This window comes from Trichosurus vulpecula, chromosome 1 (genome assembly GCF_011100635.1).
Source record: "Trichosurus vulpecula isolate mTriVul1 chromosome 1, mTriVul1.pri, whole genome shotgun sequence".
Classification (NCBI taxonomy): domain Eukaryota; kingdom Metazoa; phylum Chordata; class Mammalia; order Diprotodontia; family Phalangeridae; genus Trichosurus; species Trichosurus vulpecula.
In genome coordinates, this window is record NC_050573.1 from 290,451,837 (window position 1) to 290,467,257 (window position 15,421).

The 15,421-nt window shown below is 34.7% G+C and overlaps 1 protein-coding gene across 5 annotated transcripts in view; it reads right to left on the reverse strand.

Moving 5' to 3' along the window:
* STAU2 (staufen double-stranded RNA binding protein 2) overlaps nucleotides 1-15,421 on the reverse strand; it is a 422,077-nt gene that overhangs the window by 244,226 nt on the left and 162,430 nt on the right. For all 5 annotated transcript variants that reach the window (XM_036768257.1, XM_036768272.1, XM_036768268.1 and 2 more), the window contains exons 6-8: nucleotides 13,979-14,138; nucleotides 11,241-11,348; nucleotides 10,526-10,738 (exon numbers count right to left, since the gene is read on the reverse strand). In XM_036768257.1, the coding sequence (XP_036624152.1) occupies nucleotides 10,526-10,738; nucleotides 11,241-11,348; nucleotides 13,979-14,138 (481 nt within the window). The remainder of the gene's footprint in view (nucleotides 1-10,525; nucleotides 10,739-11,240; nucleotides 11,349-13,978; nucleotides 14,139-15,421) is intronic.

Here is a 15,421-nt window from a genome sequence, read left to right on the forward strand (position 1 = left end):
CATTCTCTCAGGAAGTAAACAAAGCCTGGTCATGACATAAAGTCCCAATCTGGAAAGGAAGACTGAAAGATTGAGTTTAAAAAAAAATAAAAACTTCCATAATAAAGAACTATCATGTACCAAGGATGTTCAAGACACAAATACAGAAGAGGAGGATAACTGTAAAATACCTAACAATGCCTCAAAGAAAAACAAAGCTTGGAAATGTAGTCTTATCCCAGGAGAAATAAAACAGGAGTTTTTAAAAGAGCCTAAAATGTTGTTTCTTTATATGTAAAATAAGGATAATAATAGCACCTATTTCCCAGAGTTGCTGTGAGGATAAAATGAGGTAATACTTACAAAGCACTTGCTGGGTGCTATATAAATGTTAGCCAATAACAATAGTAATGATAAATAAGAGTGCTGGTAGAAGGATTTGGAAAAGAAATGAGAGCTATGGAGGAAAGACTTAGAAAAAGAAATAACAGAATAGCACAGGAAGTGTAAAATCTTACCCAAACAAGTAACTTCTAGAAAATTAAAATGGAGCAAATAGACGGTAATGACTTTATGAGAAAATAAAAAATAGTAAAACAAAGTAAAAATTTTTTAAAGAAGAAGAGGAAGAGAGGGAAAATTTAAGGTGTTTATTAACAAAAACAACTAACCTGAAAAACAGACCAAAGAGAGATAAAATTATTAAAATACCTAAAAGCCAAGACCAACAGAAGATCCTAGACATTATATTTTGAGAAATCATAAAAGAAAATTGCTCAGATATCTTAGACCCAGCGGGCAGAATGAAAATCGAAAGAATCCACTGGGTCACCTGAAAGAAATCGCCAAAAGAAAGCTCCCAGGAATGTCTTAGCAAATTCCAGAGCTTCCATGTCCAACTTAAAATACTAAATCAATAAGAATGAAAGAATTCAAATACTAATCAGGATCACACAAGATTTAGCGTCTAGCAATATAAAGGAGCAGAGAGCATGAAATGCAACATTCCAAAAGATAAAAGATATGGGCTTATCATCAATCCTCCAAGGGAAAAAACAGATCTTTAATAAAATATAAGACTTCCAAGAACTCTTGCTGAAAAGACCAGAGCTGCATAGAAATTTCGAAATACAGAGGTGTCGAGAGAAACATAAAAAAGATAAGTACAAGGGAACAACTGGAAGGAACTATACAAAGAGGAACCATTTACATTTAATTGCCAGAGATGGGACAAGTTCCCCCTTAGAATGTTAGTGCCTAGGAGTCATAGAGGGAGTTAAATTAGGAGGAGGGCCCAAACACGGTTCTATGTTTTGATGATGAATAATAATAATAACAACAACAGCAGCAGCTAGCAGTTACATGGCACTTTAAGATTGCAATGTCCTTCTTAAATATCTCATTTTATCCTCACAACAACAACCGGAGATGGATGCTATTATTATCCCCATTTTACAGATGAGGAAACTGAGGTAGACGGAGGTGAAGTGGCTCGCCCAGAGTCATACAGCTAGTGTCTGAGGCTGGATTGTACTTAAGTCTTTCTGGTGCTAGGTTAAGTGCTTGAGTCATAGTTCTCTAGCTATCAGATATCTCTATCAGAAAACTATCGGACAGATATCAGCCAAGAAAAGAAATACACACAAGGGGAAAAGGAGAGAGGAAGAATGAGGGAACATCTCACCTCATATAACCAAGGTAAGTAAAAGTCCATGTAAAGGAGGAAGTGGTAGGGGGAGCCTCACTTTATCTAAACTAATCAAAAGAGGCTAAAAAATACACAAAAAACAAATACTTTACTGTAAAAAAAAAATCTAAATTCAACCAATAAATTAAGGAAGGTTAACAAGCATTTATTAAGCTCCTATTATGTGCTGGCACAGCTTTAAAAATATTATCTCACTTGATCCTCATAACTCTGTGAGGCATTTGCTGTTATGCTCTCCATTTGACAGATGAAGAAACTGATGCGGAGGCTAAGTGACTTTCCCAAGGTCACACAGCTAGTTAAGCATCTAAGACCAGTTGAGAATTCAGGTATTTGTGACTTCATGTCCAACATTCTATCCAATGAGACACCTGTGAGGGACCAGGAAGAGGGGAGAACAGGAAGAAAGAGGAATAGTAATCAGAGAAGAATTAACCTGCCGGCAAAGCAAATTAAAAGTTTAGAGTGGGATTTGTGAAGAAGAGTTTAAAAGAAAAGGTAAGCAGAGTAAGAAAAAGCTATTAGGGTCTTGGTGAAGAGAAGAAAAGAAGGGCTAGCAGAGGCTACTTGCAACAAGCGCAGAAAATACATGAGTACAACTACAAAACACTTTAATTAGTGTGTTTTGGAAATAAAGACAGACTAAAATAAATTGGAAGAATAGTAATTGCTCACAAGTCCGACCAATGTCATAAAAATGACAATACTACTTAATTTATTTATTTAGTTTCATGCCAATTAATCTACCAAAGGATTACTTTATAAAGCTAGAAAAAGTAATAATGAAATTCATATGCAGAGAAAAAAAAAGGTCAAGAATTTCAAAGGGAAGAAGGGGACCTGGTAGTACCAGATCTCAAACTATACAACAAAGCAATAATCATAAAAACAATTTGGCACTGGTTAAAAATAGAAAAGTTGAACAGTGAAACAAATGTGGTACGCAACATATAAAAACACAAATCTAGAATGCATATTGAGGAAATCCAAAGACCTCCAGCTCCTAGAGTAAGGATTCACTTTCAACAGAAACTGCAGGGAAAACTAGAACGCTGTCTACATCTCACGTCATATTCCAAAATCAGTTGTAAATCATATGTGACCTAGATATAAAATGTCACTTCATAAACAAATTACAGGAACAAGGAAGAGAGATCCTTTTAGATCTATAGCTCTGGAAAATTCATGACAAAACTTAAGAGAAAGGATAAAAGCAGGCAAAATGGGTAGTTTTTATTACATTACAACAAAAAGCTTTCCTTTCCACAAACTAAACCGTTGTAACTAAAATTAGAAGGGAAAGTTAATGGGGGGGGGGGGGAGGAGAATCTTTGTAGTAAGTTTTTCTGATAAATGTCTCATTTCCATGATATATAAGAAACTAATTCAAATGTATAAGATTAAGAGTTGCTCCTCAACTGATAAATGGCCAAAAGATATGAACAAGCAGTTTTTCAAGGGAATAAATCCAAGCCATCAGACAAGATAATATTTGTAAAATGGTTAGCACAGTGCCTTGCATGTAGTAGGTGCTATACAGGGTGTTCCTAAAGTCTGGACACATAGGAAATATGGAGTTATTGCATCGAGTTCACATGAATCTTGCAAAGTGCATCAACCTTTGCATCACAAATGATGGAAATCATATTGAAGATGTTATATGTTAATATTCCAATTAAATAAAATATTGTTGAAAATTTCATTCATTTCATTTCTTAAAAATCTGCATTTTTGCCTATGTGTCCAGACTTTAGGAACACCCTGTATAAATGTTTATTCCCTTCCCTTCCCCCACCTTTTTAACAACCATCTGAAAAAATGCTCCAAATTACTATAAAAGAACTAAAAAGTAAAGTCCCTCTGAGGCTCAGCCTTACTCTTGGTTTGGCAAAGATGACAAAAAGGAAATGGCAAATGTGGCAGTGGCATAGGAAAAGCCAGTCACCTAAAGAAAGGAAAAGATCACTGACTACCAGCCCTGGGGTGGGGCTGGTAGTCACAAAATGTTGTAAGACCCAAAAGAAGCGCTCTAACACATTACAAGTGTCATCCATAGATGATTCATGGGAAGATATGAATAAGAATCACACAGGATGAGTGGGAATTCCTTTTCTCTCCTATTTGATTTCCTCCATTGAAGGAGGGGGCCCAGGCCAGCCATCTCTTCATTTTCCACCAGGCTATACTCCTCTGACTTCTCTATCATGCCCCAGAAATTCTGCATGCTGGAAGATGACTTCAGTCCTAGAACTCACAAGTTCGAAGTACCCTGTGCCCTAGGGCCCCTCCATCTGATTGGAGAGTGGAGGCTTTCCGTACAGGCTTATATTCAACACTTTTATTCAATTTCAAAAATTAATCACATTTGTAATAGTCGGCTGAACTTAAAAATAATCATAGCAACAATAATAAACTAGCATTTATGGAGTGCTTTCAGATTTTCAAAGTGCTTTACAAATATTATCTCAGTTTAGCTTCACAACAACCCAAGGATGGAGGTGCTATTATTATTCCCATTTTATAAATGAGGAAATTAAGGCAGACAAAGGGCAAATGATTTGACCAGGGTCACACATCTACAAGAGTCTAAGACCAAATTTGAACTTGGGTCTTTGTGACAATGGGTTCAGGCCTCTATCCATTATACTACGTAAGAAAAACAAGAGAATAATGATTTGCTATCAGATTAACGTCCAAAATAAAGATGAAAGAAGGAAATAATGATCATAATAGTAATAATTTGCATTCATGTGGCACTTGAAGGTATGCAAAGCACATGATAATGCATTATTTCATTTGATCCCCATAGGAACCCTGTGAAGGAAATGCTATTATTCTCATTTTATAAGAAACTGGTCTCAGAGAAGTTAATTGGCTTGCCTAAGAACACATTAACTTGAAGGTTCTCTTCCAACAATGAGTCTCTAACACACATGGTAAGTTCATATAACATTCCTTCAAAAAAAAAAGCTAACAACAACACAGAACTTCAGAATGGGGCATCAGTGGCTATTTCATCCAATCCATACTAGAAAAAAAGATACTCACTTGCAGATTACCAGTGAAGAAAAACACACTGCCTACAAAACATCCCATTACATTTTTGATTATTTCAGAAATATTTGATGATACTACACTGAAATTTGCCTCTATAACTTCACAAATTACTCCTGGCTCTGACCTTTCTGGAGGCAAAAAGAATTAGTCTAATCCTTCTTCACCATGATGCATTTCAAGTACTTAAAGACAGCTATTACAATCTTACATCTAGAAAAAGTATGTCCCATTACTCTAACCAGTCCTCATATTGTATGGATTTGGGCCACTTCATCATTCTCACTGCCCTCCTCTAGACATTATCCAGCTTAAACCTCATAAGAAACAGAAAGATTAAGGAAGGAGTAAATAAATTTAGAACAGAATGGAAGGGAAAAGAATTAATGAAGAGAACAAAGAAACAGATGGAGTAAAAAAAAAAAGACAATTGATAAATAAAGTTGGAGAAGAGGTGATTTGAACAAACCACTTAACAGAGAGAGGAAAGAGAAAGGACAAAGGGGAAAGAAATAGTAACTAAATAATTAAAAGAAAAGAAAGAGTTGTGGTATATGATTGTGATAGAATACTATTAAGCTATAAGAAATGACAAGCAGGATGGTTTCAGAAAAACCTGGAAAAACTTATATTAACTCATACAAAGTGAAGTGAGCAGAACCAAAAAATCATTGTACACAGTGGTAGCAATATTGTAAGGAAAAACTTAGCTACTCTGACGTTTAAAAAGTTTGAGAGACATGGTAAGGAATAGTCATTTGGCCATCTCTCTTGGACCAAAGACCTCTCGTAGAGGTGGGCTCACAGTCTGTATACCCTTGGAAGAGTGGGCATTCCTGAGGGTAAGCAATCAACTCTGACTGGCTAACAATTAATGACAGAATGAATATTATAATGAGGTGGTCCTATTGTAAGAGGGGCTGGGGGGGGGGGGGGATGATGATGTAACTGATCATGTCATTTACTTCCAAATCACTCCCAGCCTCAATGAAATCTAGACAAAGCACCTCAAGCCTGAGCAGAAGACAATGGGCAGGAGTTTTACCTTACTTAACTTATGTTCCTTGTAAGGTTGGGTGGGGTAGAAATACCTGGAATGAGGAGAATGTTAATCCTGTCTGCTATCATTAGTCCAGTCCTTCAAAGGCTGAACCTTGAAATGAGGACTTTAGAAAAGAGGGAAGAACTCTGGATCTCCGCAAATCATTGGTTATTAATAATCACTACTCTAATCAAGACAAATCCAAAGGACACATGACAAAAAATGCTATCTCCAGAGAACTGATGAACTTTGAATGCAGACTGAAGCATACTTTTTTCATTTTCTTTATTTCTTGGTTTCCTTCTGTTTTCTTTTACAACATGTTAATACAGAAATATGTTTTGTATAACTTCACAATCTCTTCCTCAGAAGAAAAAAATTACCCTAAGTAAATCTATTACCAAAATACAAAAAGAGGTGATTAACTGAATATGCAATTTAAAAAAAATTAACAAACCCTGAATGAGTACAAAAGAATAAATGCTGAAAATTGGAGATAAAATAGATAAACATGGAAAACAAAAAGACTGACAGATGAGTCTTTTAAGAGACTAACAAAATCAATATAAAGCTCTAACCAACTTGATTAAAAAAAGAAAAATCAATTAACAAATAAAAAATGAATAAAATAAAATTTTAAGAGAGACCAAATAAAAAGAATTATCTCAACTTACTAAACAGATATATGGCAATAAAACTGAGGATTCAATAGAAATAGAGAATTACATACATAAAAATAAAAAATAAAATTAATAGACCATTAAAATATGTCTTAAATTACCCAATTTCAGAAAAAGAAATTGAACTAGCTATAAAAAAACTAAAAGTAAAAACTCTGGTACAGATGGATTTACAAGAGAATCCTACCAAAATTTTGAAGAATAATCAAAATCTACATTACACAAATTTATTTTAATCATTGAGGAGAAAGACACTCTATAAAGCTCATTTTATGAGACAAATATATTCCTAATACCTATGCCAGTGAAAGATAGCAAAGAGAATTGTGGATCAATATCATCAAAGAATATCAAATTAATTTTCAAAAATAAAATCCTGGCAAGAAGGCTAAAACCTTTATTTTAAAAAAACATTCACTATGAACAAGTTGGATATCTACCAGCAATTCAAAAAGAGTTCAAAATTAGGGGAAAAATTAACATAATTAATCAAATTTAAAATGAAATCATCCCCAAACCTATGATTATATGCAGAAAAAGGCTGTGATAAATTAAAATATTCATTTATATTAAAAACCCTACAAATTACAAGACTAGAAAGCTCCCTTTTCTTAATATGATAAAAAATGATCCATCTAAAACTAAAAGCTAGTATTATATGCAATGAAGAAATAGAAGCTTTCCCAACAAATACTGAAGTAAAGCACAAGGGCCCCTTTTTACTTGCTGGATTGGAGATAGAACAAAAAATACTAGCTATAGAATATTAATTAGTTATGAATGGGCCCAACCAATATAATAAAAATTTAAATATTACCAAAATTTATTTACTTATTGAATGACAAACCAAATTATTAAGAATAATTTTATAGAGTTAAAAAATTTGCAGAATTCTTATGAAAGAACAAAAGATCAAGAACTCTAGGAAAATGATGAAAGAAAGTAGAAAGGGAGTCTAGCAGGATTAGGCGTCAAACACAGACATAATCATCAAAATGATTTGCTACTAGTTTAAAGATAGGGAAATTAATCAGTTAAAGAGATGACATACACAATATGCAGAAGCACATGAACCTAGTACAAGTGTTCTGTCAATCCAAAGACCCCAATTGCTCAGGGTAAGGACTCATTATTTAACAAAAACTGCTGAGAAAATGAAAGCAGTCTAGCAGAAGCTAGATATAGAAGAATGCCTCCCATGATGTGCAAATATAAGTTCCAAATGAATAGATTATTTAGATATAAAAGGTCATATCATAAACAAGTTAGAGGAACAAGGAAGAAATTTCCTTTCAGATTTATGGAGAAGGGAATAGTTCATTGCCAAACAAGTGATAAAGTGGATCAGAGAAGATAAACTACATAAAATTGAGAAGGTTTTGCACAAATAAAACCAATGTATCTGAAATTAGTATAGAAACAACTAGAAAAAAAATCTTTCTCAAGTAAAGATTTCATTTCCAAGATGTACAAAGAACAGATTCAATTTACGAGAATAAGAGTTATTCTCCAATGGATTAATGGTCAAAGGACATTAAAATGAAGTTCTCAAAAGAGAATACATAATGAGCAGATATATGAAAAAAAATGACCCAAATAATTAACTGTTAGAGAAAAGGATATTAAAATTTAAAGTTCCACTTCATATCACATCAATCATATTCACAAAGTTAACAAAAACAAAGGAAATTGACAAATGCTGGACAGGTTACGTGAATAGACAAATTAATGAACTGTTAGTAGAACAGTGATTTGTGTAGTCATTCTGGAAATCAGTTTAGAATTATGTGCCAAAATTCACTAACCTGTATACTCTTGGATGGAATCTACATCTAATAGATCAATCAACCAAACAGATTTTTTAAAAAAGCCAATCAGTCAATGAACACTTATTAGGCACCAGACTACGTGCTAAGCACTGTGCTAAGTGCTGAGGAGACAAAGAAAAGTTAAATAGTAAGCCCTGCCCTTAATGAGTTCACAGTCTAATGAAGGAGACAACCTGCAACTAACTGTAAAAACAGGTTATACCCAGGATAAATTGGAAAAATCCTCCATTCAGTTGTCAAAGTGATCTTCCTAATGTACAAGTCTAGTCATGACAACTCCCTACCCTGCTCCCCTACTCAATAAAATCCAGTGGCTCCCTATCACCTGTAAAATTCTCTCCAGTTTTTAGAGCCCTTCATGACCTGGCCCCTCCCAATCTTTACACTCTTAATATACCTTACTCCTATATGAGTACTCTAAAACTGAGTGACTCTGGCCTCCTTACTGTTGTTCATTGCATGAGATACTCTATCTCCAGACATGTATTTTCACTCACTGTACTTCATGCCTATAATGCCCTTCCTCCTTGTCTCTGCCTCCTGGCTTCCCTAATGTCCTAAGTCTCACTAAAATCCCACCTTTTGTAGGAAGACTTTCCTGATCCCTCCTAATGAAAGTGCCTTAGCTCAATTTATCTCTAATTTATCCTGTATGTATCTCGTATCTACATAGTTATATGTATGCTGTGTCTGTCTCCCATTAGAATGTGAGTTCTTTGAGAACAGGGATGGTTTTTGCCTTTTTGTGTGTGTCCCCAGAGCTTAGCATAATGCCTGGTATTTAGAAAGTGCCTAATAAATAAATGCTTGTTGGACGACTGATTAACTAGACAAAATAATGTAAAAATTCATTTAGAGGAATAAAAGATCTAGAATATAACAATATAAATATAACAAATGAAATAATAATATAAAATATAACAAATGAAAAGATAATAAAATTGACAAAGATAACACAAATTAAAATAGTCAATGTTGGAGGAGATATAAAAAGACAGGAACATTACTACACCATTCAGGAAAGCAATTCGGAATTAAGTAAAGATAGTGACTAAGATGTTCACATTCTATGATCCAGAGATTCAATGGTAAAAAATAAAGGCCTCATACACACCAAAATATTTACAGCAAAACTTTTTGTAGAAGCACAGAATTGGAAAGAACATAGATGCCAATCAATTTAGCCAATGGCTAAACAAGCTGTGGCATTGGAGATTACTATACTGTAAAAAACAATGAATCTGATGAGTAAAGAAGCTTAGTAAAACTTGCATGAAATTACATAGAGTAAACAGAAGCAACAAAATAGCATAAACAATGACTATGAGAATAAATGAAAAGATCAGGAACAGCAAAACAAACAGGACTGAACACTACAAAATGGTGACCCTAAAAAAATGAATGAATTAAAAAGCATTTATTGATTGTTTGCTATTTGTAAAGTACTATGTTAGAAAGAAGAGACAGAAGACACCTTCACCCCTTCCTTGTGGAGGGTAAGGACAATGAGTTTGGGTGGTGGGGAACCCTGTATTTAATGTCAGAATTTTTACAGTGTGTTTGTTAGTTTTGCTGAATTTCTTTTCCCCTCATATTTACTTTTTGTTATAAGGAATGGCTCTCTGGGAGGGGGAAGGAGAAAAGTGATATACTGGGAAATATAGTTGATATAAGACAAAAGTACAAGCATCCTCAGAACCTGCAGGACACTTTTTGAATCTTCTTTATAGTAACAAATCTTAGACTTTTAAAAAGGCATTTGAGTTTTATAAATAACTAAATGTCACTTAGGGACAAGACTAGTAGAGGTGAGTTATTCAGCTGGCTAAAAAAAATTTTTTTTGTCAAAATGGAGGCATGGTGAATAAGAATTGAGACTGAATTCCTTTTTTTGACAAATAAACTGGTTCTAAAGGAATTACAAATAAGGATCCAAAATTATTTTAAGCAATGGAAGTACAATTGGATTAAGTATAGTCTCCCAAGTACAAAGCCCTCCTCAAAGCTTTGCAGGTATAGTTTCTTATGTGTATCTGTATATGCATTTTAGTAAGTCCTTTTACTTTGTACCATGTACATTGGGGACACAGCATACTGGACTTTGTCTAGATATGCATATCCTTCCCCAGATATTACACATAAGTTAAGACAGATGCCCTATAGAATTACCTAATTTCAAAGGTATTTTAACATTTCTTAACAATTTAGTCACTTTCACATGCATATGTCTTACCTTTAATATTGTTTTAGGACGTTTTCTAAAATATAATTTTGGCTTTTCAATCACAGGAAGAGGTGGAAGCTTTCTTAGTTCCTGTAACACAGAGCTTGCAGCACGTTTTTTTGAGAGTTTTTTGCTATTTCCCTCTCCTTCTGCAGAGAACTCTCCTACTGATACTCGGGTAACAAAACTCTTCATATGTGGAGGTCCACTTTCCTTAATGACCTATTAATTCAAAATAGGACATAGTGTTTATACTTATTTTTCAATACTGCAAGGATTCATGTTTTCACTGGTAAAAGTACTCTCTCCACCACTACAGAGAACAATCCCTCTGTAACTTAGAAAACAGTTATGAGTTACAGAAATCAAAAATTCATCATTCAGAGGCCAACCCCATAGTGATAAGGCTCTCCATATTTAGCTATCTAACAACAGATACATAGTCTGTTGTTAGGCCTGTACATGTAGCCTCCGAAACTTCATAGTACCTGAGAGGGTATTTGTTCCACAAAGATAGTTTTGGAGAATAACAAGTCACCTTCATTCATTTAAGAAATGATGGACTAGGGCTTTAGTGGAAGATCAAATGCTTATAGATTCATAAGATTACAAAGGCACATTGAATCTTTCAGATTACTAAATTATGATTTATTTTACAATGTAATTTATTTTCAATGACTGAGGAGCAGATAAAAAAACAGGAAAATCTCTACTGAGTACATACCTCAAAAGTGACAGGCATGTTACGTTTCAATCCAATTTCAAAAACTAAGCTGATCTCAGATTTATTTGCATCTTTCTCTTCTTCTATTTCTTTTCCTGACTCTCCATTCTAGATGATGAAAAACAAGAAAATTCATGCCATGTAATACTCAATTATCGAGGAACTTTGCTTCTTATTTATAACATCAGACTGAGCAATAGAAGACAAGGAAATTGCTTTGACAGAAATCAACCAGAATAGAATTTTTTTGTAAATTTGTACTCCTGTCAAAACTGAGGGATATCTTTCAAAAATATAATGGAAAAGTATAACTATAAAATTATTTTTATTATAAATTAATGCTATAAACAAAATTCATCCATATGCATCCAAGGTAGTCAAACTTACTGACATTGAAATCAGAAGATGACCATAGTTTCATGCCTTCTAGTTAAGCCAATTCAACAAGCATTTATTGACTTCTTATGCAAAATAATAAGTGAGTCTAAATACATGTGCTGATACCATTCATTAATACATTCTAGGTACTATGAGAATGGCCAGCTCTGGGAGATACTAGAGCCCCAACTTAGATATCCAACCAATTTTCTTTTCCTGTGCCTACTCACACAAATGTGTAAAACACAAAGCTCCAACTTGGAATTCGTTGTGCTGGTTAGCCTGCAGAAGAGAAAACTTTAGGGGGGGACAAGAGAACTCTCTTCAAATATTTATAAGATCATCATTTATCTTATCAAGAAGAATTGATTTTTTTTCCTCCTTGGCTTCAGAGGACAAAACTAGAAACAATGAGGAGAAACAGTAGGGAGATAAATTTAGGACCAACATAAAGAAAATATTTTTTCCCAATTAGAACTGGAATCTTAAGATCTATTCCTGTTTTAGGGATAATATGAACAATTGCCTCATTTCACAGGAGGAACCTGAGATTCAAATAAGACATTAAAAAATCTTAAATGACTTGTTCAAAGCTAGTCAAGTAGGAAGTAACAAAGATGGGATTTAAACATAGGTCCTTCAATTCTAAATCCAATGTTACTGATCTGTTATACCACGTTGTCATGAAAGATCTAGGGCTTAAATACTGTAGAAATCCAACTTTGAGGGGCAGTAGTAAAAAGAGAACTAAAAAAGTCAGAAGTCCTAGGTATGAGTCAGCTATACTACTTAGTAGCTGTATGAGAGTGGGCAAGTCACTTAACCTCTCTGAGCCTCAGTATCTTCATATGCAAAATGGGAATAATGTTATTTATGCTGCCTATCTCACAGCGTGATTGTGGGGCAAGCATTCTGAAAATTGAAAATTTTAATACAAATATGAGTCCCCAACTTTGTCCCCATTTCTGCTGTCCTCAACCTATATATAGCCATACCAATCTTCTAACATTGTCAGGTGGTAGGGTGGATAGAGCCCTGGGGCTGGAGTCAAGAAGACCTGAATTAAAACCCAGCCTCAGATACTTACTGGCTTTGTGACCCTGGGCAAGTCACTTAACCTCTCTTTGCCTCAGTTTCCTCAACTATAAAATGAGAACCATAATAGCACCTACCTCACAGGGTTATTGTACAGATCAAATGAGATAATATTTGTAAAGCAGTTAGCACAATGCCTGGCACGTTGTAGGCACCTGATAAATGGCCATTCCTTCTCCTCTACTCATTCCCTAATATGATGCTTAGTTTTCTGTCGAATATGTTATAATATCTATAGTAGGTATTCAATAAATGCTTGGCAAATTAATGTTATTCCTTCATCCTTGTCCACTTCCCTGTTGTCACTGCCAAAACTGCTAGATCTCAGTACCAAAATCTTGGGCTTAGAAGTTCATAGAAGACTCACAAAGCATCCTCAGTTACTATATAAGATCAGGAAAGAGTGATGCTCAGAACCCCATTCTATAGTTTCATCAGTACTGAAGGGCAACCCTGGCTGAAAACCATGGTACAGCAGAGGAATGAAAGGGCAGCCTGAAAGGAGGTCAAACTGAAGTATCAGATTTGTCCCTAACCATATCAAGAAAAATTTACTTTTTCCTTTTATGCAAAAATGGTACATATTCATCAAGCAGAACGTGTTTGCCTCTTTAACAATTTCACTATTGAAAGAAGGAAATCAAGGTACTAAAAGAAAGAATTAAATGTTATGACCTTAAACTGCAACTTGCTTTGCAGGGTTTTGCACAGTATTAAATATGAGCTGCTATTACCACTGGTTATTCTTTTTATTATGATGACCAAAAGCTTTTTCCTAAAATAAAGGGCCATCTTTTAACACTGAATTTCTTTTGTGTTATCATATGGGGCAAGTCATAGGACACAAGTCTTAGAAGAATTAAAACTGGAAATCTCCCAAAGGGCAATGGAGAAATGTATGACGTGTGTGAGTAGGCTGCAACAGAGCAGAAATGAGAAACTAAAGAGATTCATACTAAATATCATATCTAACTAAAGATATGAGGGGGAGGGGAAGTATTATGATTGTTCGGATAACTAGAGCAAAGAATAATGATAGCACAGTCACCATGTTCTACTGGTATCTTCAAGCTGTCATGAGAAAATGAGCCAATCTGCACTGGGTGGATGTCTTCCCACCCAATCCCCTTGGCAAATCTGTGAAAGGATATAGATAGAAGTCACACAGTATAGGAAGATCTGGATGAGGCGCAATCTGCACTGTGGGAGGGAAGACTCATGTCAAAGAAATCGCATGTTCATATGAGTATTAGAGGCAATGGCACCTGAGGTAATTTCTCCGGGATAGGTTCATTCTGGAGAGCTTGGAGAGCCTTTGTTGCAGCATTGTGTCTAGCAGCCTGACGAGTCTTTCCTTCCCCAAAGAACTCATTGTTTCCAACAGTGAGTTGGACATAAAAAACCTTAGGCACTGGACAATGATACCTAGAATGGGAAAAAGTAAATGTTATTACTGGGGGAAAAACACTCCATAAAGATTAAAAATATATTTTGTTTTAAATTACATAAAGTGTACAACACACCCTCAGCCACTCTATAAAAACTTTATCTCCAAATAGATGTTGGTATGACTAAAAAATAAAAGCATTATCTCTACCTTGTATTATTACTATATAATAGAAAAATCATATACAAAAAATAAGAAACTTCTTTTGAATAATTTTCACTCAAGTATTAGTAAACAGTTAAAAATAAATAACTTGAAGTTAAAGGTAAACCACATATTCTCTTAAATGTCAGCCATTTTATCGTACTGGATTTTAGCCAATATGTTAATGCCATAGTGTTACAATCAATATAATTCAACGTTGCTGCTTAGGTTCATCTATTTGTAGAAGGGAGTTAGTTAAAAGTCTTCAGGTTACACTAGGTTGTTACACTGATCAAAACTGCAAGGATTCAGATTTTTATCAGTGGGAATATATTGTCTCTACTGATGCAGGCTGCAACTCTGTCACATCTTAGCAAAATTTCCCTTAATTGCTGTGACCGAAAATAAATTTGTCACTTAATGTCTTACCATCTCAGATGAACCTCTATGAACTTAGCTAGCAGGCCTCGGACAAAAGCACGACTACACCATCAAGCCTGGAATCAGTCTTTTCAGTTTGGTAAGACTTGACAGTGTTTGTGTTCTGTCATCAGAGCCTTCAAGAACCCAGTCACCACTACATCATGAAAAAATATTGTACTGATGCACATTAGAAATCTTATGATTAGTTTTCATTGCTTCATTCTGCCTCTGACTCTAAATCCACAATGCTTTCTACTACATGGCATTATTGCTAGTTTTTCACCCTAAATTTTGATATTCCTTTCTTTCTCTCTATGTTCTCTCTTTTGGTGATCACAATACACTCCCATGCCTTCAGACATCACTTAGATGTGGATGATAACCAAGTCCGTAACTTCATCCCTATTAACTTTTAGGAGAGACAGTGGGAAACGCTGGAAAGTGCACTGGATTTGGAATCAAAATATCCCTATTACCTTAAACAAATCATTTAACTGCTCTTGGACTCAGTTTCCACATTTGTAAAATGAAGCAAATGAACTAATGATCTATAAGGTCCTTTATAATTCTGGATTCTATGAGCTTACGAATTTCAATTAGGTCTTTCACATTTTTCCTGTACTTCTGGCATCTCAAACTTATCACACCTCATCTTCCGAATAACTATCTGTCATTGTACAAAAGCTGTTCCCCA